This window comes from Salmo trutta, chromosome 30 (genome assembly GCF_901001165.1).
Source record: "Salmo trutta chromosome 30, fSalTru1.1, whole genome shotgun sequence".
NCBI lineage: Eukaryota > Metazoa > Chordata > Actinopteri > Salmoniformes > Salmonidae > Salmo > Salmo trutta.
Window position 1 is genome coordinate 27616652 of NC_042986.1, and position 26882 is coordinate 27643533.

General features: G+C 47.5%; 1 protein-coding gene across 3 annotated transcripts in view; it reads left to right on the plus strand.

Annotated features, from left to right (window-relative positions):
- The window catches only part of LOC115168404 (fibulin-2), a 72060-nt gene that overhangs the window by 22065 nt on the left and 23113 nt on the right, over positions 1 to 26882 (plus strand). For 2 of the 3 annotated variants that reach the window (XM_029723647.1, XM_029723648.1), the window contains 6 exons: positions 496 to 625; positions 1858 to 2068; positions 12464 to 12688; positions 15574 to 15678; positions 16573 to 16674; positions 23071 to 23205. In XM_029723647.1, coding sequence (XP_029579507.1) covers positions 496 to 625; positions 1858 to 2068; positions 12464 to 12688; positions 15574 to 15678; positions 16573 to 16674; positions 23071 to 23205 — 908 coding nt within the window. The remainder of the gene's footprint in view (positions 1 to 495; positions 626 to 1857; positions 2069 to 12463; positions 12689 to 15573; positions 15679 to 16572; positions 16675 to 23070; positions 23206 to 26882) is intronic. The other variant, XM_029723650.1, reaches the window with a different exon arrangement.

The window sequence follows — 26882 nt, forward strand, 5'->3', positions numbered from 1 at the left end:
ACTTAGTTATAGAGTGTGTTATAAATGTCAGCTTTGCTGCTTTCACTATGCCAGTGAGGGATGGTCGGCTGCCAAGTTTGTTTCTGTTTCTGCTACTTGTAAAATATGATCATTTTATAAATGGCATCTTACGTGATTTCGCTTCGTGGGACCATGTCATTATTGTATGGCATGATTCCATGAAAGTTGTATTTGTGGTTGATGTGTTAAATATGAAGTGAATCAGATCACGATCTCTAAAACAATTGTGCCAATATGAAAACTATACATTTTACAGGCCCTCACACATTATATTGCACAGCGTACTAGTGTGAATCTTTGCCCTAATAGACTTCCAATTTGATTCCATAACATTTCCAGATGATGCTGGTTTTGGCCAGAGGGAGGCACAGCTAGCCAACACTCTTCTAGTGTAGGACCACAGTTAGGTCTAGGTACAGTCAAAACACTGACTCAAATTCTAACATCTCTCCTGTGTGTCTCTCTCTCTGCCAGGACGGCTCAGAGACAGTGCTGTCTGGGCTCTCTGAAGGAGAGTCGCTGTTTCTCTGGTATGAATGCAGCCAGAGAGGGAGTTGTGTGTGAGGTGGACAACAATGACCAGTGTGGCGCTGACTCCTTCAAGGTAAATGTGGTTCCCATGAGTTGGTTGGTTGGTTGGTTGGTTTGGTGGTGCTAGCTGTAATCCCAGAGTTATGGGTTTGATTCCCACATAGGCCACATTCCATATAGTGAGTAATGTTCTGTTGTTCTTGCCATAACCAACTCCTACCTCTTTTCTAACATGGAATATACAGTATATAACCAACTCCTACCTCTTTTCTAACACGGAATATACAGTGTATAACCAACTCCTACCTCTTTTCTAACACGGAATATACAGTGTATAACCAACTCCTACCTCTTTTCTAACACTGAATATACAGTGTATGCTTGGATTTGGAATGAAAGTGTTTGCTAAATGGCCATATATTTATGTTACCTCATTCTCTGATCTGTTGACAGAGCCAACATAATTTGCTGGGGGAGTCCCCAGAAATGATTTAACATAGCCTACCTAGAATTAATTTAAATCAAACCAAATGCATCTACAAGACAAGAATAGCCACAGTTTCATGGATTAAACGTACAAAGACAACTGTAAAAGCAGTTAAAAGAAAACCTCCCTTCAGATTTCCACTGGCCCTAGTCATTGCCAGTGAAGACCACACCAATCAGGTGGACCGTTTAGAGTCTCTCAGTGACTCAATTACCTCTTATTCAATTTAGGCAGCTCAAAGAGGGAGGACCATGTTTGTGGTCAAGGTTCCCACAGATTTATGAGCTTCACGCTCATGAAACGAGGCTGCAGTACTGCAGGATATGTCTGAAGCTGTTTTCACCATCCTCCCTAGATCAATAGCTTGGACACTGGTATTTTGAAAGCAGTGATATTTGATATTTCTGGAAAATGTAGCTCAAGGTCTGTTATTGATGTCAGTGAGAATCAAATCATTGTGATGTAGTGTGGAGTTGTAGTGTATTAGCCCAGATTTCCAGAGCCATTCATCTGCCATCAGACCTGTCTTCCAGGAAGTACCCAGAGTGCCCAGAATAGTAGGGGGGCATTATATACTCAAGGCCTTGGTCTAATGTTAAATATTGTCTTTCACCACCCCACCATGGGCTCTACATGATCAAGTCATATAATAATTCTGTACAGCCACGCTATATCACAGTGGTCACTATTTCAGTGTTATGTTTCACTTTCCTTCATGTAGCCTGAACAACATCCTGCTGCGCGCTAAGACAGAGAAAGCGGAGAGAGACACTTGATGTGGTAGATATAGTCTGATGTTGAATCTGTCCACCCTACAGGAGTGTTGTAGCTGCTGCTCTCTGGGGCTGAGGTTCCGTAGGGAGGGCCACCGCTGTGAGGCCCATCAGTACCTGGGCTACCCCTGCAGCCACGTCTTCCTCACCTGCTGTGAGGGAGAGGAGGAGGTGGCGAGAGAGGAGGGGGAGGGAGACGGCTTGCACACCCTCAGAGAGAGGCCTGTGCTTGACCCGACTGCAGTGCCAAAGAGAGGTAGTGTCACATACCTGAGCACACACACACACACACACACACACACACACACACACACACACACACACACCACTGTCCTGCCAACACACTACACACACCACTGTCATGCCAACACACACCACTATCCTGCCAACACACTACACACACCACTGTCCTGCCAACACACACCACTGTCCTGCCAACACACACCACTATCCTGCCAACACAATACACACACCACTGTCCTGCCAACACACTACACACACCACTGTCCTGCAAACACACTACACACACCACTGTCCTGCAAACACACACCGCTGTCCTGCCAACACAATACACACACCACTGTCCTGCCAACACACTACACACACCACTGTCCTGCAAACACACACCACTGTCCTGCCAACACACTACACACACCACTGTCCTGCAAACACACTACACACACCACTGTCCTGCCAACACACTACACACACCACTGCCCTGCCAACACACTACACACACCACTGTCCTGCCAACACACTACACACACCACTGTCCTGCAAACACACACCGCTGTCCTGCCAACACACTACACACACCACTATCCTGACAAAACAATACATACACCACTGTCCTGACAAAACAATACATACACCACTGTCCTGCCAACACAATACATACACCGCTGTCCTGCCAACACAATACATACACCACTGTCCTGCCAACACAATACATACACCACTGTCCTGCAAACACACACCGCTGTCCTGCCAACACAATACACACACCACTGTCCTGCAAACACACACCGCTGTCCTGCCAACACACTACACACACCACTGTCCTGGCAAAACAATACATACACCACTGTCCTGACAAAACAATACATACACCACTGTCCTGCCAACACAATACATACACCGCTGTCCTGCCAACACAATACATACACCACTGTCCTGCCAACACAATACATACACCGCTGTCCTGCCAACACAATACATACACCACTGTCCTGACAAAACAATACATACACCATGTCCTGCCAACACAATACATACACCGCTGTCCTGCCAACACAATACATACACCACTGTCCTGCCAACACAATACACACACCACTGTCCTGCCAACACACTAAACACACCACTGTCCTGCAAACACACTACACACACCACTGTCCTGCCAACACAATACACACACCACTGTCCTGCCAACACACTAAACACACCACTGTCCTGCAAACAAACTACACACACCGCTGTCCTGCCAACACAATACACACACCACTGTCCTGCCAACACACTACACACACCACTGTCCTGCCAACACAATACACACACCACAGTCCTGCCAACACACTACACACACCACTGTCCTGCCAACACACACCGCTGTCCTGCCAACACACTACACACACCACTGTCCTGCCAACACACACCACTGTCCTGCCAACACACTACACACACCACTGTCCTGCCAACACACTAAACACACCACTGTCCTGCCAACACACACCACTGTCCTGCCAACACAATACACACACCACTGTCCTGCCAACACAATACACACACCACTGTCCTGCCAACACACTACACACACCACTGTCCTGCCAACACACACCACTGTCCTGCCAACACACTACACACACCACTGTCCTGCCAACACAATACACACACCACTGTCCTGCCAACACAATACACACACCACTGTCCTGCCAACACACTACACACACACCACTGTCCTGCCAACACAATACACACACCACTGCCCTGCCAACACACACCACTGTCCTGCCAACACAATACACACACCACTGCCCTGCCAACACACTACACACACCACTGTCCTGCCAACACAATACACACACCACTGTCCTGCCAACACACTACACACACCACTGTCTTGCCAACACAATACACACACCACTGTCTTGCCAACACACTACACACATCACTGTCCTGCCAACACACACCACTGTCCTGCCAACACAATACACACACCACTGTCCTGCCAACACAATACACACACCACTGTCCTGCCAACACACTACACACACGACTGTCCTGCCAACACACTACACACACCACTGTCCTGCCAACACACACCACTATCCTGCCAACACACTACACACACCACTGTCCTGCCAACACACACCACTGTCCTGCCAACACACACCACTATCCTGCCAACACAATACGCACACCACTGTCCTGCCAACACACTACACACACCACTGTCCTGCAAACACACTACACACACCACTGTCCTGCAAACACACACCGCTGTCCTGCCAACACAATACACACACCACTGTCCTGCCAACACACTACACACACCACTGTCCTGCCAACACACAACACACACCACTGTCCTGCAAACACACTACACACACCACTGTCCTGCCAACACACTACACACACCACTGCCCTGCCAACACACTACACACACCACTGTCCTGCAAACACACACCGCTGTCCTGCCAACACACTACACACACCACTGTCCTGACAAAACAATACATACACCACTGTCCTGACAAAACAATACATACACCACTGTCCTGCCAACACAATACATACACCGCTGTCCTGCCAACACAATACATACACCACTGTCCTGCCAACACAATACATACACCACTGTCCTGCAAACACACACCGCTGTCCTGCCAACACAATACACACACCACTGTCCTGCAAACACACACCGCTGTCCTGCCCACACACTACACACACCACTGTCCTGACAAAACAATACATACACCACTGTCCTGACAAAACAATACATACACCACTGTCCTGCCAACACAATACATACACCGCTGTCCTGCCAACACAATACATACACCACTGTCCTGCCAACACAATACATACACCGCTGTCCTGCCAACACAATACATACACCACTGTCCTGACAAAACAATACATACACCATGTCCTGCCAACACAATACATACACCACTGTCCTGCAAACACAATACACACACCACTGTCCTGCCAACACACTAAACACACCACTGTCCTGCAAACAAACTACACACACCACTGTCCTGCCAACACAATACACACACCACTGTCCTGCCAACAAACACCACTGTCCTGCCAACACAATGCACACACCACTGTCCTGCAAACAAACTACACACACCACTGTCCTGCCAACACAATACACACACCACTGTCCTGCCAACACACACCACTGTCCTGCCAACACAATACACACACCACTGTCCTGCCAACACACACCACTGTCCTGCCAACACACTACACACACCACTGTCCTGCCAACACAATACATACACCACTGTCCTGCCAACACAATACATACACCGCTGTCCTGCCAACACAATACATACACCGCTGTCCTGCCAACACAATACATACACCACTGTCCTGCAAACACACACCGCTGTCCTGCCAACACAATACACACACCACTGTCCTGCAAACACACACCGCTGTCCTGCCAACACACTACACACACCACTGTCCTGGCAAAACAATACATACACCACTGTCCTGACAAAACAATACATACACCACTGTCCTGCCAACACAATACATACACCGCTGTCCTGCCAACACAATACATACACCACTGTCCTGCCAACACAATACATACACCGCTGTCCTGCCAACACAATACATACACCACTGTCCTGACAAAACAATACATACACCATGTCCTGCCAACACAATACATACACCGCTGTCCTGCCAACACAATACATACACCACTGTCCTGCCAACACAATACACACACCACTGTCCTGCCAACACACTAAACACACCACTGTCCTGCAAACACACTACACACACCACTGTCCTGCCAACACAATACACACACCACTGTCCTGCCAACACACTAAACACACCACTGTCCTGCAAACAAACTACACACACCACTGTCCTGCCAACACAATACACACACCACTGTCCTGCCAACACACTACACACACCACTGTCCTGCCAACACAATACACACACCACTGTCCTGCCAACACACTACACACACCACTGTCCTGCCAACACACACCGCTGTCCTGCCAACACACTACACACACCACTGTCCTGCCAACACACACCACTGTCCTGCCAACACACTACACACACCACTGTCCTGCCAACACACTAAACACACCACTGTCCTGCCAACACACACCACTGTCCTGCCAACACAATACACACACCACTGTCCTGCCAACACAATACACACACCACTGTCCTGCAAACACACACCGCTGTCCTGCCAACACACTACACACACCACTGTCCTGGCAAAACAATACATACACCACTGTCCTGACAAAACAATACATACACCACTGTCCTGCCAACACAATACATACACCGCTGTCCTGCCAACACAATACATACACCACTGTCCTGCCAACACAATACATACACCGCTGTCCTGCCAACACAATACATACACCACTGTCCTGACAAAACAATACATACACCATGTCCTGCCAACACAATACATACACCGCTGTCCTGCCAACACAATACATACACCACTGTCCTGCCAACACAATACACACACCACTGTCCTGCCAACACACTAAACACACCACTGTCCTGCAAACACACTACACACACCACTGTCCTGCCAACACAATACACACACCACTGTCCTGCCAACACACTAAACACACCACTGTCCTGCAAACAAACTACACACACCACTGTCCTGCCAACACAATACACACACCACTGTCCTGCCAACACACTACACACACCACTGTCCTGCCAACACAATACACACACCACTGTCCTGCCAACACACTACACACACCACTGTCCTGCCAACACACACCGCTGTCCTGCCAACACACTACACACACCACTGTCCTGCCAACACACACCACTGTCCTGCCAACACACTACACACACCACTGTCCTGCCAACACACTAAACACACCACTGTCCTGCCAACACACACCACTGTCCTGCCAACACAATACACACACCACTGTCCTGCCAACACAATACACACACCACTGTCCTGCCAACACACTACACACACCACTGTCCTGCCAACACACACCACTGTCCTGCCAACACACTACACACACCACTGTCCTGCCAACACAATACACACACCACTGTCCTGCCAACACACTACACACACCACTGTCCTGCCAACACACTACAAACACCACTGTCCTGCCAACACAATACACACACCACTGTCCTGCCAACACAATACACACACCACTGTCCTGCCAACACACTACACACACCACTGCCCTGCCAACACACTACACACATCACTGTCCTGCCAACACACACCACTGTCCTGCCAACACAATACACACACCACTGTCCTGCCAACACAATACACACACCACTGTCCTGCCAACACACTACACACACCACTGTCCTGCCAACACAATACACACACCACTGTCCTGCCAACACACTACACACATCACTGTCCTGGCAACACACACCACTGTCCTGCCAACACAATACACACACCACTGTCCTGCCAACACAATACACACACCACTGTCCTGCCAACACACACCACTGTCCTGCCAACACACTACACACACCACTGTCCTCCAACACAATACACACACCACTGTCCTGCCAACACAATACACACACCATTGTCCTGCCAACACACTACACACACCACTGTCCTGCCAACACAATACACACACCACTGTCCTGCCAACACACTACACACACCACTGTCCTGCAAACACAATACACACACCACTGTCCTGCCAACACACTACACACACCACTGTCCTGCCAACACACTACACACACCACTGTCCTGCCAACACACTACATACACCACTGTCCTAACAACACAATACACACACCACTGTCCTGCCAACACACTACACACACCACTGTCCTTCCAACACACACCACTATCCTGCCAACACACACCACTGCCCTGCCAACACACTACACACACCACTGTCCTGCCAACACAATACACACACCACTGTCCTGCCAACACAATACATACACCACTGTCCTGCCAACACAATACACACACCACTGTCCTGCCAACACACACCACTGTCCTGCCAACACACTACACACACCACTGTCCTGCCAACACAATACACACACCACTGTCCTGCCAACACAATACACACACCACTGTCCTGCCAACACAATACACACACCACTGTCCTGCCAACACACTACACACACACCACTGTCCTGCCAACACAATACACACACCACTGCCCTGCCAACACACACCACTGTCCTGCCAACACAATACACACACCACTGCCCTGCCAACACACTACACACACCACTGTCCTGCCAACACAATACACACACCACTGTCCTGCCAACACACTACACACACCACCTTCTTGCCAACACAATACACACACCAATGTCCTGCCAACACACTACACACATCACCGTCCTGCCAACACACACCACTGTCCTGCCAACACAATACACACACCACTGTCCTGCCAACACAATACACACACCACTGTCCTGCCAACACACTACACACACCACTGTCCTGCCAACACAATACACACACCACTGTCCTGCCAACACAATACACACACCACTGTCCTGCCAACACAATACACACACCACTGTCCTGCCAACACACTACACACACACCACTGTCCTGCCAACACAATACACACACCACTGCCCTGCCAACACACACCACTGTCCTACCAACACAATACACACACCACTGCCCTGCCAACACACTACACACACCACTGTCCTGCCAACACAATACACACACCACTGTCCTGCCAACACACTACACACACCACTGTCTTGCCAACACAATACACACACCACTGTCCTGCCAACACACTACACACATCACTGTCCTGCCAACACACACCACTGTCCTGCCAACACAATACACACACCACTGTCCTGCCAACACAATACACACACCACTGTCCTGCCAACACACTACACACACCACTGTCCTGCCAACACACTACACACACCACTGTCCTGCCAACACACACCACTATCCTGCCAACACACTACACACACCACTGTCCTGCCAACACACACCACTGTCCTGCCAACACACACCACTATCCTGCCAACACAATACACACACCACTGTCCTGCCAACACACTACACACACCACTGTCCTGCAAACACACTACACACACCACTGTCCTGCAAACACACACCGCTGTCCTGCCAACACAATACACACACCACTGTCCTGCCAACACACTACACACACCACTGTCCTGCCAACACACTACACACACCACTGTCCTGCAAACACACTACACACACCACTGTCCTGCCAACACACTACACACACCACTGCCCTGCCAACACACTACACACACCACTGTCCTGCAAACACACACCGCTGTCCTGCCAACACACTACACACACCACTGTCCTGACAAAACAATACATACACCACTGTCCTGCCAACACAATACATACACCGCTGTCCTGCCAACACAATACATACACCACTGTCCTGCCAACACAATACATACACCGCTGTCCTGCCAACACAATACATACACCACTTTCCTGACAAAACAATACATACACCATGTCCTGCCAACACAATACATACACCGCTGTCCTGCCAACACAATACATACACCACTGTCCTGCCAACACAATACACACACCACTGTCCTGCCAACACACTAAACACACCACTGTCCTGCAAAAACAATACACACACCACTGTCCTGCCAACACACTAAACACACCACTGTCCTACAAACAAACTACACACACCACTGTCCTGCCAACACAATACACACACCACTGTCCTGCAAACAAACACCACTGTCCTGCCAACACAATGCACACACCACTGTCCTGCCAATACACTACACACACCACTGTCCTGCCAACACAATACACACACCACTGTCCTGCCAACACAATACACACCACTGTCCTGCCAACACACACCACTGTCCTGCCAACACAATACACACACCACTGTCCTGCCAACACACACCACTGTCCTGCCAACACACTACACACACCACTGTCCTGCCAACACAATACACACACCACTGTCCTGCCAACACAATACACACACCACTGTCCTGCCAACACACTACATACACCACTGTCCTGCCAACACAATACATACACCGCTGTCCTGCCAACACAATACATACACCACTGTCCTGCCAACACAATACATACACCGCTGTCCTGCCAACACAATACATACACCACTGTCCTGACAAAACAATACATACACCATGTCCTGCCAACACAATACATACACCGCTGTCCTGCCAACACAATACATACACCACTGTCCTGCCAACACAATACACACACCACTGTCCTGCCAACACACTAAACACACCACTGTCCTGCAAACACACTACACACACCACTGTCCTGCCAACACAATACACACACCACTGTCCTGCCAACACACTAAACACACCACTGTCCTGCAAACAAACTACACACACCACTGTCCTGCCAACACAATACACACACCACTGTCCTGCCAACACACTACACACACCACTGTCCTGCCAACACAATACACACACCACTGTCCTGCCAACACACTACACACACCACTGTCCTGCCAACACACACCGCTGTCCTGCCAACACACTACACACACCACTGTCCTGCCAACACACACCACTGTCCTGCCAACACACTACACACACCACTGTCCTGCCAACACACTAAACACACCACTGTCCTGCCAACACACACCACTGTCCTGCCAACACACTACACACACCACTGTCCTGCCAACACAATACACACACCACTGTCCTGCCAACACACTACACACACCACTGTCCTGCCAACACACTACACACACCACTGTCCTGCCAACACACACCACTGTCCTGCCAACACACTACACACACCACTGTCCTGCCAACACAATACACACACACCACTGTCCTGCCAACACAATACACACACCACTGTCCTGCCAACACAATACATACACCACTGTCCTGCCAACACAATACACACACCACTGTCCTGCCAACACACTACACACAGCACTGTCCTTCCAACACAATACACACACCACTGTCCTGCCAACACAATACACACACCACTGTCCTGCCAACACAATACACACACCACTGTCCTGCCAACACACTACACACACACACCACTGTCCTGCCAACACAATACACACACCACTGCCCTGCCAACACACACCACTGTCCTGCCAACACAATACACACACCACTGCCCTGCCAACACACTACACACACCACTGTCCTGCCAACACACTACACACACCACTGTCCTGCCAACACAATACTTCCACCACTGTCCTGCCAACACACTACACACACCACTGTCCTGCCAACACAATACACACACCACTGTCCTGCCAACACACTACACACACCACTGTCCTGCCAACACAATACACACACCACTGTCCTGCCAACACAATACACACACCACTGTCCTGCCAACACACTACACACACCACTGTCCTGCCAACACACTACACACACCACAGTCCTGCCAACACAATACACACACCACTGTCCTGCAAACACACTACACACACCACTGTCCTGCCAACACACACCACTGTCCTGCCAACACACTAAACACACCACTGTCCTGCCAACACAATACACACACCACTGTCCTGCCAACACAATACACACACCACTGTCCTGCCAACACACACCACTGTCCTGCCAACACACTACACACACCACTGTCCTGCCACCACAATACACACACCACTGTCCTGCCAACACACACCACTGTCCTGCCAACACACACCACTGTCCTGCCAACACACACCAGTGTCCTGTCAAAGAGGGGTAGTGTAACACACACCAGTGTCCTGTCAAAGAGGGGTAGTGTAACGCACACCAGTGTCCTGTTAAAGAGGGGTAGTGTAACACACACCAGTGTCCTGTCAAAGAGGGGTAGTATAACACACACCAGTGTCCTGTTAAAGAGGGGTAGTGTAACACACACCAGTGTCCTGTTAAAGAGGGGTAGTATAACACACACCAGTGTCCTGTTAAAGAGGGGTAGTGTAACACACACCAGTGTCCTGTTAAAGAAAGGCACAGAGTTAAACAAAAGAAAACCTTTATACTCCAGCCCTCCTTACTAAAGAGAGGCTTTGTAGTGGAATCTCCCCACTTTGTGCACCTCACTGCCCTGCCGGAGTGAGGATGGAAACTACTATAGACCCCTCTATGAGAGATACAGCTCAAATTGTATTTGTCACATGCACCGGTGTAGACCAGGTGTAGACCTTGCAATGAAAAGCTTACTTACAAACCCTTAACCAACAATGCAGTTGTAAGTGATAAGATACAGTTCCTGTTCTGTATTCTCTTGTACTGCCTTGGTTACCTTCTGCTTTACTTGACTCTATTCTACTGTACAACATAAAGGTTAGGCTATTAGTGACAGCCCTCTCTCCTTGTCCTGTAGTGTCAGACAGTCCGTTCCCTAAAGAGGCCTTCTCCATCGGGGAGGAGGAGGAGCAGGAGAGGGAGAATACGGTGGAGGGCCCTCTGGAGGTGGAGGATGTAGATGAGTGCCAGGTTTACCAGGGAACACTATGCCACCACAGGTGTATCAACACCCCTGGCTCCTTCAGGTGTGCCTGCTACCCTGGCTATGTACTGCAGAAGGACGAGGTCAGCTGTGTGCCAGGTAAAGGAAAACTACTCTTAGGTTGTTAGAGTATGTCAGAGTACTGTACAGTACCATGCACTGTACTGTACAGTACTCCACAATACTATATGTGCAAGACCACATAGCTATTAGCCTGGTTGCCTGTCTGTTTGGGCCTTGAATAATGGCACACAGTTGCCTTAATTGGCAATACGATGACACATTGGATAAAAACAGATTGGCACCTAGGCTAATAACTCAAGTATAGAACAGTTATGTTTAATTACATAAAACAAGTGAAGGATGACTGATTCCAGAGTGGAGTACCTTTGTGCCAAACCATTTTTCACAGCCACAGTATGATTAACAGCCTTCTGTGTTTTCAGACTCCTGCCAGACTCTATCTGTCCATATTTGTCCACACTTTTGACAGCATATGATTTTCCTGCTCTGGCCTGAACATTGCTTCCTGCCTACTGTCTCTGATTCAGACTGATAATTGTTATTCAGATCTCATTAATACATTTTTTTATTGTATTTTTTATGTGTATTTTTTACCCCTTTTATCCCCAATTTTGTGATATCCAGTTGATAGTTACAGTCTTGTCCCATCGCTGCAACTCCCGTACGGACTCAGGATAGGTGAAGGTCGAGAGCCATGCGTCCTCTGAAACACCCCCCCCCCCCAAGCTGCACTGTTTCTTGACACACTGCTTGCTTAACCCCGAAGCAAGCCGCACCAATGTGTCGGAGGAAACACTGTACAGCTGGCGACCGGGGCCAGCGTGCATGCACCCGGCCGCCACAAGGAGTCGCTAGAGCGCGATGGGACAAGGACATCCCAGCCAGCCAAACCTTCCCCTAACCCGGACGACGCTGGGCCAATTGTGCGCCGCCTCAAATGTCTCCCAGTCGCGGCCGGCTGCGACACAGCCTGGGATCGAACCAGGATCTGTAGTGACACCTCTAGCACTGATCAGTGCCATAGACCGCTGTGCCACCCGGGAGGCCCCCAGATCTCATACTGTTTTGATAAAGCCTTTCTTCACAGTTATCAGTAGCCTTCATACATTTAGACAAGTAAAGACAGTATGTTCAGGTATTTCCAACCTACTGTACTGTAGGCTACTGTAAGTGTGCCATACATTTATCGAATGGGGCTTTCACCAGCACAAGCCTGTCTCAACAGGAATCTAATGTGAAACCTACTTTACAGAAAGGTGCAGTGAGTCTGCAGGCTGATAAAAACCCAGGTTTGTCTGCAGGCCATGCCTTTTCCTGTCATGCCTCAACTCTCTGTCTCTAAGGGAACTTTCATCTGTGCCCTGTTGCTGCCTAACCTCATATCTGTGGATGAATTGAAGGCATTTCACAGCTCTCTCTTCTCAGGGCTGCGTGGGACGCTACCGTCCCACCCACAGTTCACGCTATTCAACAGCCAGTGAAAAATGAGAGCGCCAAATTCAAAACAACAAAATGTCATAATTCAAAGTTCTCAAACATACAACTATTTTACACCATTTTAAAGATAAACCTCTCCTTAATCCAACCACATTGTCCGATTTCAAAAAGGCTTTACTTCGAAAGCATAAAGTTAGATTATGTTAGGACAGTGCCAACACAAGAAAAACCACACAGCCATTTTCCAAGCAGGAGAGGGGTCACAAAACCATAAATACAGCTAAAATTAAGCACTAACCTTTGACGATCTTCATCAGATGACACTCCTAGGACTCAATGTTACACAATACATGTATGTTTTGTTTGATAAAGTTCATATTTATATTAAAAAAAAACATTTTACATTGGCGCATGATGTTCAGAAAATATTTTTCCTCCAAAACTGCCGGTGAATCAGCACAACAATTTACAAAAATACTCATCATAAATGTTGATAAAATGTTAAACTGTTATTCAAAGAATTATAGATAAACATCTCCTGAATGCAACCGCTGTGACATATTTCAAAAAAGCTTCACGGGGAAAGCACACTTTGCAATAATCTGAGTACGGCGCTCAGAAAAATACAACAGGCAATACAGATACCCTCCATTTTGGAGTCATCTAAAATCATAAATAGCATTATAAATATTCACTTACCTTTGATGATCTTCATCAGAAGGCACTTCCAGGAATCCCAGGTCCACAATAAATGTTGTTTTGTTCGATAAAGTCCATCATTTATGTCCAAAACCTCCTTGTTGTTAGCGCGTTCAGTAAGCTACTCCAAATGTAGGAAGTGCGCCCAAAATTTCACAACAAAAAGCCCAAAAAAGTTCTATTTACATTCGTTGAAACATGTTAAACGTTATATAGCATCAATCTTTAGGGCCTTTTTAACATAAAACTTCAATAATATTCCAACCGGACGATTCCAATGTCTTGAAAAACGTTATGGAACACAGCTACCTCATCACGTGAACGCGCGCCACAAAACTCATGTAATTTTCTGAGTCACCAACTTCCCGGCCTTCTTGTTCGCTCTGTGTTCACCGCAAAAGCCTGAAACTAGGTTCTAAAGACTGTTGACATCTAGTGGAAGCCTTAGGAAGTGCAAAATGAACCCTAAGTCACTGTATGTTAGATAGGCAATGACTTGAAAAGACTATAAGCATCAGATTTCCCACTTCCTGGTTGGATTTTTCTCAGGTTTTTGCCTGCCATATGAGTTCTGTTATACTCACAGACATCATTCAAACAGTTTTAGAAACTTCAGAGTGTTTTCTATCCAAATCTACTAATAATATGCAAATATTTGACTCGAGTATTAGGCAGTTTACTCTGGGCACGTTTTTCATCCGAAATCGAAAATACTGCCCCCTGTACCTTGACAGGTTAACCACCAAGACAGGATGACTGGGCGGTTTGTTGGTTATACTGTTTAATTAGTATTTTCCGTGATGAGTTTATTTCTGTTTTCACAGAGACGGTAGATGAAGAGAACAAGTTGAGAGAGGATGACAGGCCAGAGGTGGAGTCTACCTCCACCACACCCTCCACCACTCCAACCTCTGTTAACCCCTGTGAGGGTGGGTAGAAACTGACAGCAGGCCAGAGTGGTGCCTATCTACTGTAGACCTGGCAGACTACAATGTCGACAGTGTTTTCATACCTTAAAATAAGTCATTAGTCTTGATAGAAGAACCCAAATGCATGTCTGGAATCAGTGTGTGGAAGTAGTCCCATTATGATGGTGCGCCAGCATTAGAGGAATCATAGTGGAACACCATATTTGGTACGGAATAGAAAGGTAAATGAAGACACCCATTAGTCCGCTTAGAGAGCACAAAGCCTAGAAGGTTTTCAGTCATGCACCCTTCTAGTATAGTTCATGTCACATTCCTTCACATGACAGATGTTTCCTCATTCAGTTTAATACTTTAACCACCTTTGTCCATTTTAATTATGTTTGACCCATTGTACTTTTAAATGTCACATACAAGTTTTAAGATTGCATCAAAGGCCACAAAGCTCCTGTGTGTATTGCGAAGTATCCAGCCATTCCCATGTAGTCCAGCATAGTATGTAGTGGGGGTCTCCTCAGGGTGTGTGTGTTTGGCTCCATAATTCCAGGGTGGGGATCCCGCCCCATTGGGACGCAGGAGGAAATACAATCCGAACAGGTCAGGGGTCAAAGTGGAAACAGGAAATGAGTACACATGGATACAGTAAATCAGAGGTTATATAACACACACACACATACACACACACACACACACACACACAACACACACACACACACACACACACACACACACACACACACACACACACACACACACACACACACACACACACACACACACACACACACACACACACACAGGGCCAGGGACTGCCCTGTGACGTATGTCACCTTGACTACTGTTGTGTTGTGGTGTGTTTTGGTGTGATGTTGAGCTGTGTTGTGACCCTTTGAGCAGGAAATGGCCTCTGTATGCAACAGTGCTCCTCAGTGGCTGGTAGACCTGGCTGCTCCTGTTTCCCTGGATTCTCTCTGATGGCTGACGGACAATCCTGTGAAGGTAAGAAAAAAGACATGCACACACACACGCACGCACGCACGCACGCACGCACACACACACACACACACACACACACACACACACACACACAAACACAGAGGGCACATCAGCTCAGTATTTCAGCAGTTCCAGTCGGGCAGACTCTGTATGGCTGTCACTGACTCCAGTCTCTCCTCAGTCTCCCCCCAGTGCCCCCGAAGCAGAGCAGAGCTGCTCTCTGTGTACAAGATTAGCAACGGTCATCATAATTGTTTAAAGCTATTCTAATAAATGCAATAGTTGGACAATGAATGAAGATATTGACTGAATTATAGAATTATTGAACTGGCACGGACATAATGAATGGAATTCCAGTATTAAATGTATTGTCAAATGTCACTTTTTTTCTTATAATGCACTCATATATATATATATACCTTACCAGTCACAAGTTTGGACACATCTACTCATTCCAAGGTTTTTATTTATTTATAGTATTTTCTACATTGTAGAATAATAGTGAAGATAACAAAACTATGAAATAACACATATGGAATCATGTAGTAACCAAAAAAGTGTTAACCTCTCTGGCGCATGTGGGACGAACTCGTCCCACCTACGTAACAGCCACTGAAATCCAGTGGCGCGATTTTTGAATCGTTTGAAATACTATTACTTCAATTTCTCAAACATATGACTATTTTACAGCTATTTAAAGACAAGAATCTCGTTAATCTAACCACACTGTCCGATTTCAAAAAGGCTTTACAATGAAAGCAAAACATTAGATTATGTCAGCAGAGTGCCCAGCCAGAAATAATCAGACACCCATTTTTCAAGCTAGCATATCATGTCACATAAACCCAAACCACAGCTAAATGCAGCACTAACCTTTCATGATCTTCATCAGATGACACACCTAGGACATTGTGTTATACAATACATGCATGTCTGTTCAATCAAGTTCATATTTATATCAAAAAACAGCTTTTTACATTAGCATGTGACGTTCAGAAAAAGCATATCCCCCGCAAACTTCCGGGGAATTTACTAACAGTTTGCTAAATTACTCACGATAAACGTTCACAAAAAGCATAACAATTATTTTAAGAATTATAGATACATTACTCCTCTATGCACTCGATATGTCCGATTTTAAAATAGCTTTTCGGATGAAGCACATTTTGCAATAATCTAAGTACATAGCCCGGCATCACAGGGCTAGCTATTTAGACACCCACCCAGGTCAGCCTCCACCAAAATCACATTTCCTATAAGAAAAATGTTCTTACCTTGCTTGTTCTTCGTCAGAATACACTGCCAGGACATCTACTTCAATAACAAATGTAGGTTTGGTCCCAAATAATCCATCGTTATATCCAAACAGCGACGTTTTGTTCGTGAGTTCTAGACACTATCAGAATGCTACATCACGGTCTTGCGCATGGCGCATTGGCGTGACAAAAAATGTCTAAATATTCCATTACCGTACTTCGAAGCATGTCAACCGCTGTTTAAAACCAATTTTTATGCCATTTATCTCGTAGAAAAGCGATAATATTCCGACCGGGAATCTGCAATGAGCTTAAACAGCCGAATTAAATTTCTCACCAGGGGCGAATCGTGCACGCGCCTCATTCAATGGTCCTCTGATCCGCCACTTACCAAAGGCGATAATGTGTTTCAGCCTGAGGCTGCCTCGTCAACCTTCAGGTTTTTCGCGGGTTCTGAGAGCCTATTGGAGCCCTGGGAATTGTCACGTTACAGCTAAGATCCTTACTTTTCAATAAACAGATGCAAGACGCACGACTCCTTGTCAGACAGGCCACTTCCTGCATGAAACCTTGTCAGGTTTTTGCCTGCCATAGGAGTTCTGTTATACTCACAGACACGATTCAAACAGTTTTAGAAACTTTAGGGTGTTTTCTATCCAAACCTGAACAATAAAATGCATATTCTAGCTTCTGAGTTGGTGTAGGAGGCAGTTAAAAATGGGCACATATTTTTTCCAAAATTCTCAATACTGCCCCCTAGCCCAAACAGGTTAAACAAATCAAAATATATTTCATATTTGAGATTCTTAAAATTAGCCACCCTTTGCCTTGATGACAGCTTTGCTCACTCTTGGCATTCTCTCAACCAGATTCATGAGGTAGTCACCTGGAATGCTTTTCCAACAGTCTTGAAGGAGTTCCCACATATGCTGAGCACTTGTTGGGTGCTTTTGCTTCACTCTGCGGTCCAACTCATTCCAAACCATCTCAATTGGATTGAGGTCGGGTGATTGTGGAGGCCAGGTCATCTGATGCAGCACTCCATCACTCTCCCTGATCAAATAACCCTTACACAGCCTGGAGGTGTGTTTTGGGTCATTGTCCTGTTGGAAAACAAATTATGTTTGTGTATTTGATACCATTCCACTCATCCTGTTCCAGCCATTACCATAAGCCCATCCTCCCCAATTAGGTGCCACCAACCTCATGTGACTTTAAAATTAAATGTGCCTTATTTGCATATACACTGGGTGTATTTGCATACAATAATAAATTAATATAAAGGAGTGGGCTGCAACCACCAGAAACTTGTCTCTAGGCCTACCTGCGCTCTACTGCCTCACTAATTATTAATTACCATTGTTATCATGTTCTCTTGCCTGATTCAACAAGTGTGTCAAGAGAAGGATACCCATGCGATTTAAAATCACAACTCTTGGCTCTAGATTACACCTATGTAAAAATGTTGTTCATTGACTACAGCTCAGCATTCAATACCATAGTACCCTCCAAGCTCATCATTAAGCTTGAGGCCCTGGGTCTCGACCCCGCCCTTTACAACTGGGTCCTAGACTTCCTGACGGGCCGCCCCCAGGTGATGAAGGTAGCAAACAACATCTCCACTTCACTGATCCTCAACACTGGGGCCCCACAAAGGTGCGTGCTCAGGCCCCTCCTGTACTCCCTGTTCACCCATGACTGTGTGGCCATGCACGACTCCAACACCATCATCAAGTTTGCAGACAAAACAACAGTAGTGGGCTTAATTACCAACAACGACGAGACGGCCTACAGGGAGGAGGTGAGGGCACTCGGAGTGTGGTGTCAGGAAAACAACCTCTCACTCAACGTCAACAAAACAAAGGAGATGATCGTGGACTTCAGGAAACAGCAGAGGGAGCACCCCCCCCTATCCAAATCGACGGGACAGTAGTGGAGAAGGTGGAAAGTTTCAAGTTCCTCTGCGTACACATCACGGATAAACTGAAATGGTCCAACTACACAGACAGCGTGGTGAAGAAGGCGCAACAGCGCCTCTTCAACCTCAGGAGGCTGAAGAAATTTGGCTTGTCACCTAAAACCTCATCGAGAGCATCCTGTTGGGCTGTATCACCGCCTGGTATGGCAACTGCACAGCCCACAACCGCAAGGTTCTCCAGAGGGGGTTGCGGTCTGCACAACGCATCACCGGGGGCAAACTACCTGCCCTCCTGGACACCTACAGCACCCGATGTCACAGGAAGGCCAAAAAGATCATCAAGGACAACAACCACCTGAGCCACTGCCTGTTCACCCCGCTATCATCCAGAAGGTGAGGTCAGTTCAGGTGCATTAAAGCTGGGACCGAGAGACTGAAAAACAGCTTCTATCTCAAGGCCATCAGACTGCTAAACAGCCATTACTAACACAGAGAGGCTGCTGCCTACATACAGACTTGAAATCATTGGCCACTTTAATAAATGGATCACTGTCACTTTAATAATGTTTACATATATTGCATTACTCATCTCATATGTATATACTGTATCTTATACCATCTATTGCATCTTGCCTATGCCGCTCGGTCATCGCTCATCCATATATTTAAATGTATATATTCTTATTTCATCACTTTACTTAGATTTGTGTGTATTAGGTAGTTTTTGTGGAATTGTTAGATTACTTGTTAGATATTACTGCACTGTCGGAACTAGAAGCACAAGCATTTCGTAACACCCGCAATAACATCTGCTAACCATGTGTATGTGACCAATAACATCTGCTAACCATGTGTATGTGACCAGTAACACCTGCTAACCATGTGTATGTGACCAGTAACACCTGCTAACCATGTGTATGTGACCAGTAACACCTGCTAACCATGTGTATGTGACCAATAACATCTGCTAACCATGTGTATGTGACCAGTAACACCTGCTAATCATGTGTATGTGACCAGTAACACCTGCTAACCATGTGTATGTGACCAGTAACACCTGCTAACCATGTGTATGTGACCAGTAACACCTGCTAATCATGTGTATGTGACCAATAACATCTGCTAACCATGTGTATGTGACCAATAACATCTGCTAACCATGTGTATGTGACCATTAACACCTGCTAATCATGTGTATGTGACCAGTAACACCTGCTAATCATGTGTATGTGACCAGTAACACCTGCTAATCATGTGTATGTGACCATTAACACCTGCTAATCATGTGTATGTGACCAATAACATCTGCTAACCATGTGTATGTGACCAATAACATCTGCTAATCATGTGTATGTGACCAGTAACACCTGCTAACCATGTATATGTGACCAGTAACATCTGCTAACCATGTGTATGTGACCAGTAACATCTGCTAATCATGTGTATGTGACCAGTAACACCTGCTAACCATGTGTATGTGACCAGTAACATCTGCTAACCATGTGTATCTGACCAGTAACATCTGCTAACCATGTGTATGTGCCATTAACATCTGCTAATCATGTGTATGTGACCAGTAACACCTGCTAACCATGTGTATGTGACCAGTAACATCTGCTAATCATGTGTATGTGACCAGTAACACCTGCTAACCATGTGTATGTGACCAGTAACATCTGCTAACCATGTGTATGTGACCATTAACATCTGCTAATCATGTGTATGTGACCAGTAACACCTGCTAACCATGTGTATGTGACCAGTAACACCTGCTAATCATGTGTATGTGACCAGTAACACCTGCTAACCATGTGTATGTGACCAGTAACACCTGCTAATCATGTGTATGTGACCAGTAACACCTGCTAATCATGTGTATGTGACCAGTAACACCTGCTAATCATGTGTATGTGACCAGTAACACCTGCTAATCATGTGTATGTGACCAGTAAACTGTGATGTGAGATCAGACATAATATCGCTATCATCCCAGTTTTCCTTTTTGGAAAGATGCTTTTATTTCAGCGCATCTAATTTGTAAACATTTCAACTTTATTAAATCATACCTTTTTTCAATTGCACAAACATCAACACCCACAAAAATAAAGTTATCTTTCTTCCCTTTCTTGTGATGTAACTGCCGAGACGATGCGTGTAATCCCAGACGAAACATTCGTGTTTTTATAGAGCAACAGAATGCCGATGCATTCCATTGAGCCCATTTCAGCCATTACCGGAGTGTGTTTGGCAGATCATAACAAAGGTTTCCCCGGTCATTACATTAACGGGAACACACTAATGGCACAAGCAAGAGTTGGAAAGAGTCACCAGAGTAAAATGAAAGCAATCAATCCAGATTTAAGTGACAAGTGGATTTTGCAATCCTCAAACACAGGAAATGGAAAGGTCCTCAGGTGGGCGGAGCATGCACATTGCTAACCAGAGTACTAATCCCCTTTTCTCACAGTGACATTGGAGGCGAAGACGCCAGGCTGCAGACTAACAGAGCCTTATACTTGGAGGCAGGCTCCACTATGTGATTAAATGTGTTTCTATCTTTGTGATCTCACACTGTCCCTACAGTACTACACGCCACACATGTCTACTAGTTGAGACACAATATGGGATTGTATGGTTGTTACGATGAAGCTAATTAGTGAGCTAATGTATCTGTTTAAGTAATCTCGTAGAAAAGCATATGTTACGCCACCCTTGTTAGAGATTGCTCGGATTCCATATTAAAGGGATAAGCCATCGCTTCTTGCAGACTGAGACTTCCTGCTTGGTGGCAGTGGATTGTTCTGTTGTGACATGGTGGTGCAGTGTTTTGACAGACCTCTCATTGTGTGAGACTTACACCCTGTGGCTGTGCCCCCAATCCCTTCCCTCTGTGGAGGCCAGGCTGCTTAATCTATTTGGGACTGCCCCTGTGTTACACTAAGAATTGAACAGGACTAGGGGTGACTAGGGTATTCCAATGTGCTTACTTTCCCTCTCTATTTCTCTCACTTACTCTGATTTACCCTTTCCATCCCACTCCCCTCTCTCTCCATCTTGTCTCATGCTTTCATTCTCTCTTTTTGCTTTTGTATCTCCCCTCCTACACTCTTGGTGTCTCCCTTGGTGTCTCCCTTGGTGTCTCTCTTGGTGTCTCCCTCGGTGTCTCTCTCGTTGTCTCTCTCGGTGTCTCTTGGTTTCTCTCCACCACTCTCTCCTTTCACACAGATATCAATGAGTGTTTGATGTCCACTCGTACCTGTCAGATGAACGAGAGATGTGTGAACACGGCTGGTAGTTTTGTGTGTCAGCGTCAGATCACCTGCTCTCTGGGTTACCAGATCAACAACGACGTCTGTGAAGGTATGGAGACAGTACAGTAGCTGCAAACTGTACAACACCCAAATCATTCACTCTCCAGTATAGGTGTAACTAGTAGCAACACAACAACTGGTGTGTATTCATTTGACCTTTCACAATGTGAGGAAAGCACATTGTTTAGTTTTACAATCACAGTTGCCACCCATGGGAGTGACTACGAGTCAGAGATTGGGAGCTGCCAATTAGATCTTGAACCATGTAAGCTACATTTTTCAACTGACCACACGAACAAGTCTGTTTGATGCTGAATATGATTACAAACAAGATATTAGCATTAGGTTTTGCCTGCATACCCTCTATACGAAGATCTCACTTGACTTGTGTTTATGTCGGTGGAGAATGTACAATGCTCCAACACAAAAATAAACCTCACAGCCTTCATCATTATTTCCGTTGCCCACACTTGGCAGGACACACTAACTCTGGGCTCTTACACACAGCCAGTGTGCTCTGAGATAGAGCTATGAGATGAGCAAGTTGTTAAAGTTCTGTTGTTGACTACTGGAAGGAAATGGAGAGAGAGATGGGTCTCAGAGATGAGTCTCTTCTGCTCTGGTGGAGGGTGTTAGAGTAGGGGCTACAGCTGCTCTGGTGGAGAGTGTTAGAGTAGGGGCTACAGCTGCTCTGGTGGAGAGTGTTAGAGTAGGGGCTACAGCTGCTCTGGTGGAGAGTGTTAGAGTAGGGGCTACAGCTGCTCTGGTGGAGAGTGTTAGAGTAGGGGCTACAGCTGCTCTGGTGGAGGGTGTTAGAGTAGGGGCTACAGCTGCTCTGGTGGAGGGTGTTAGAGTAGGGGCTACAGCTGCTCTGGTGGAGAGTGTTAGAGTAGGGGCTACAACTGCTCTGGTAGAGAGTGTTAGAGTAGGGGCTACAGCTGCTCTGGTGGAGAGTGGTTAGAGTAGGGGCTACAGCTGCTCTGGTGGAGAATGTTAGAGTAGGGGCTACAGCTGCTCTGGTGGAGAGTGGTTAGAGTAGGGGCTACAGCTGCTCTGGTGGAGAGTGTTAGAGTAGGGGCTACAGCTGCTCTGGTGGAGAGTGTTAGAGTAGGGGCTACAGCTGCTCTGGTGGAGAGTGTTAGAGTAGGGGCTACAGCTGCTCTGGTAGAGAGTGTTAGAGTAGGGACTACAGCTGCTCTGGTAGAGAGTGTTAGAGTAGGGGCTACAGCTGCTCTGGTGGAGGGTGTTAGAGTAGGGGCTACAGCTGCTCTGGTGGAGAGTGTTAGAGTAGGGGCTACAGCTGCTCTGGTGGAGAGTGTTAGAGTAGGGGCTACAGCTGCTCTGGTGGAGAGTGTTAGAGTAGGGGCTACAGCTGCTCTGGTAGAGAGTGGTTAGAGTAGGGGCTACAGCTGCTCTGGTGGAGAGTGTTAGAGTAGGGGCTACAGCTGCTCTGGTGGAGAGTGTTAGAGTAGGGGCTACAGCTGCTCTGGTGGAGAGTGTTAGAGTAGGGGCTACAGCTGCTCTGGTAGAGAGTGTTAGAGTAGGGGCTACAGCTGCTCTGGTAGAGAGTGTTAGAGTAGGGGCTACAGCTGCTCTGGTGGAGAGTGGTTAGAGTAGGGGCTACAGCTGCTCTGGTGGAGAGTGGTTAGAGTAGGGGCTACAGCTGTTCTGGTGGAGAGTGTTAGAGTAGGGGCTACAGCTGCTCTGGTGGAGAGTGTTAGAGTAGGGGCTACAGCTGCTCTGGTGGAGAGTGTTAGAGTAGGGGCTACAGCTGCTCTGGTGGAGAGTGTTAGAGTAGGGGCTACAGCTGCTCTGGTGGAGGGTGTTAGAGTAGGGGCTACAGCTGCTCTGGTGGAGAGTGGTTAGAGTAGGGGCTACAGCTGCTCTGGTGGAGAGTGTTAGAGTAGGGGCTACAGCTGCTCTGGTGGAGAGTGGTTAGAGTAGGGGCTACAGCTGCTCTGGTGGAGAGTGTTAGAGTAGGGGCTACAGCTGCTCTGGTGGAGAGTGTTAGAGTAGGGGCTACAGCTGCTCTGGTGGAGAGTGGTTAGAGTAGGGGCTACAGCTGCTCTGGTGGAGAGTGTTAGAGTAGGGGCTACAGCTGCTCTGGTGGAGAGTCTTAGAGTAGGGGCTACAGCTGCTCTGGTGGAGGGTGTTAGAGTAGGGGCTACAGCTGCTCTGGTGGAGAGTGGTTAGAGTAGGGGATACAGCTGTTCTGGTGGAGAGTGTTAGAGTAGGGGCTACAGCTGCTCTGGTGGAGGGTGTTAGAGTAGGGGCTACAGCTGCTCTGGTGGAGAGTGGTTAGAGTAGGGGCTACAGCTGCTCTGGTGGAGAGTGGTTAGAGTAGGGGCTACAGCTGTTCTGGTGGAGAGTGTTAGAGTAGGGGCTACAGCTGCTCTGGTGGAGAGTGTTAGAGTAGGGGCTACAGCTGCTCTGGTGGAGAGTGTTAGAGTAGGGGCTACAGCTGCTCTGGTGGAGAGTGTTAGAGTAGGGGCTACAGCTGCTCTGGTGGAGGGTGTTAGAGTAGGGGCTACAGCTGCTCTGGTGGAGAGTGGTTAGAGTAGGGGCTACAGCTGCTCTGGTGGAGAGTGTTAGAGTAGGGGCTACAGCTGCTCTGGTGGAGAGTGGTTAGAGTAGGGGCTACAGCTGCTCTGGTGGAGAGTGTTAGAGTAGGGGCTACAGCTGCTCTGGTGGAGAGTGGTTAGAGTAGGGGCTACAGCTGCTCTGGTGGAGAGTGGTTAGAGTAGGGGCTACAGCTGCTCTGGTGGAGAGTGTTAGAGTAGGGGCTACAGCTGCTCTGGTGGAGAGTGTTAGAGTAGGGGCTACAGCTGCTCTGGTGGAGGGTGTTAGAGTAGGGGCTACAGCTGCTCTGGTGGAGAGTGTTAGAGTAGGGGCTACAGCTGCTCTGGTGGAGAGTGTTAGAGTAGGGGCTACAGCTGCTCTGGTGGAGGGTGTTAGAGTAGGGGCTACAGCTGCTCTGGTGGAGAGTGGTTAGAGTAGGGGCTACAGCTGCTCTGGTGGAGAGTGTTAGAGTAGGGGCTACAGCTGCTCTGGTGGAGAGTGGTTAGAGTAGGGGCTACAGCTGCTCTGGTGGAGAGTGTTAGAGTAGGGGCTACAGCTGCTCTGGTGGAGAGTGTTAGAGTAGGGGCTACAACTGCTCTGGTGGAGAGTGGTTAGAGTAGGGGCTACAGCTGCTCTGGTGGAGAGTGTTAGAGTAGGGGCTTCAGCTGCTCTGCTGGAGAGTGTTAGAGTAGGGGCTACAGCTGCTCTGGTGGAGAGTGTTAGAGTAGGGGCTACAGCTGCTCTGGTGGAGAGTGGTTAGAGTAGGGGCTACAGCTGCTCTGGTGGAGAGTGTTAGAGTAGGGGCTACAGCTGCTCTGGTAGAGAGTGTTAGAGTAGGGACTACAGCTGCTCTGGTAGAGAGTGTTAGAGTAGGGGCTACAGCTGCTCTGGTGGAGGGTGTTAGAATAGGGGCTACAGCTGCTCTGGTGGAGAGTGTTAGAGTAGGGGCTACAGCTGCTCTGGTGGAGGGTGTTAGAGTAGGGGCTACAGCTGCTCTGGTGGAAAGTGGTTAGAGTAGGGGCTGCTCTGGTAGAGAGTGTTAGAGTAGGGGCTACAGCTGCTCTGGTGGAGAGTGTTAGAGTAGGGGCTACAGCTGCTCTGGTGGAGAGTGTTAGAGTAGGGACTACAGCTGCTCTGGTGGAGAGTGTTAGAGTAGGGGCTACAGCT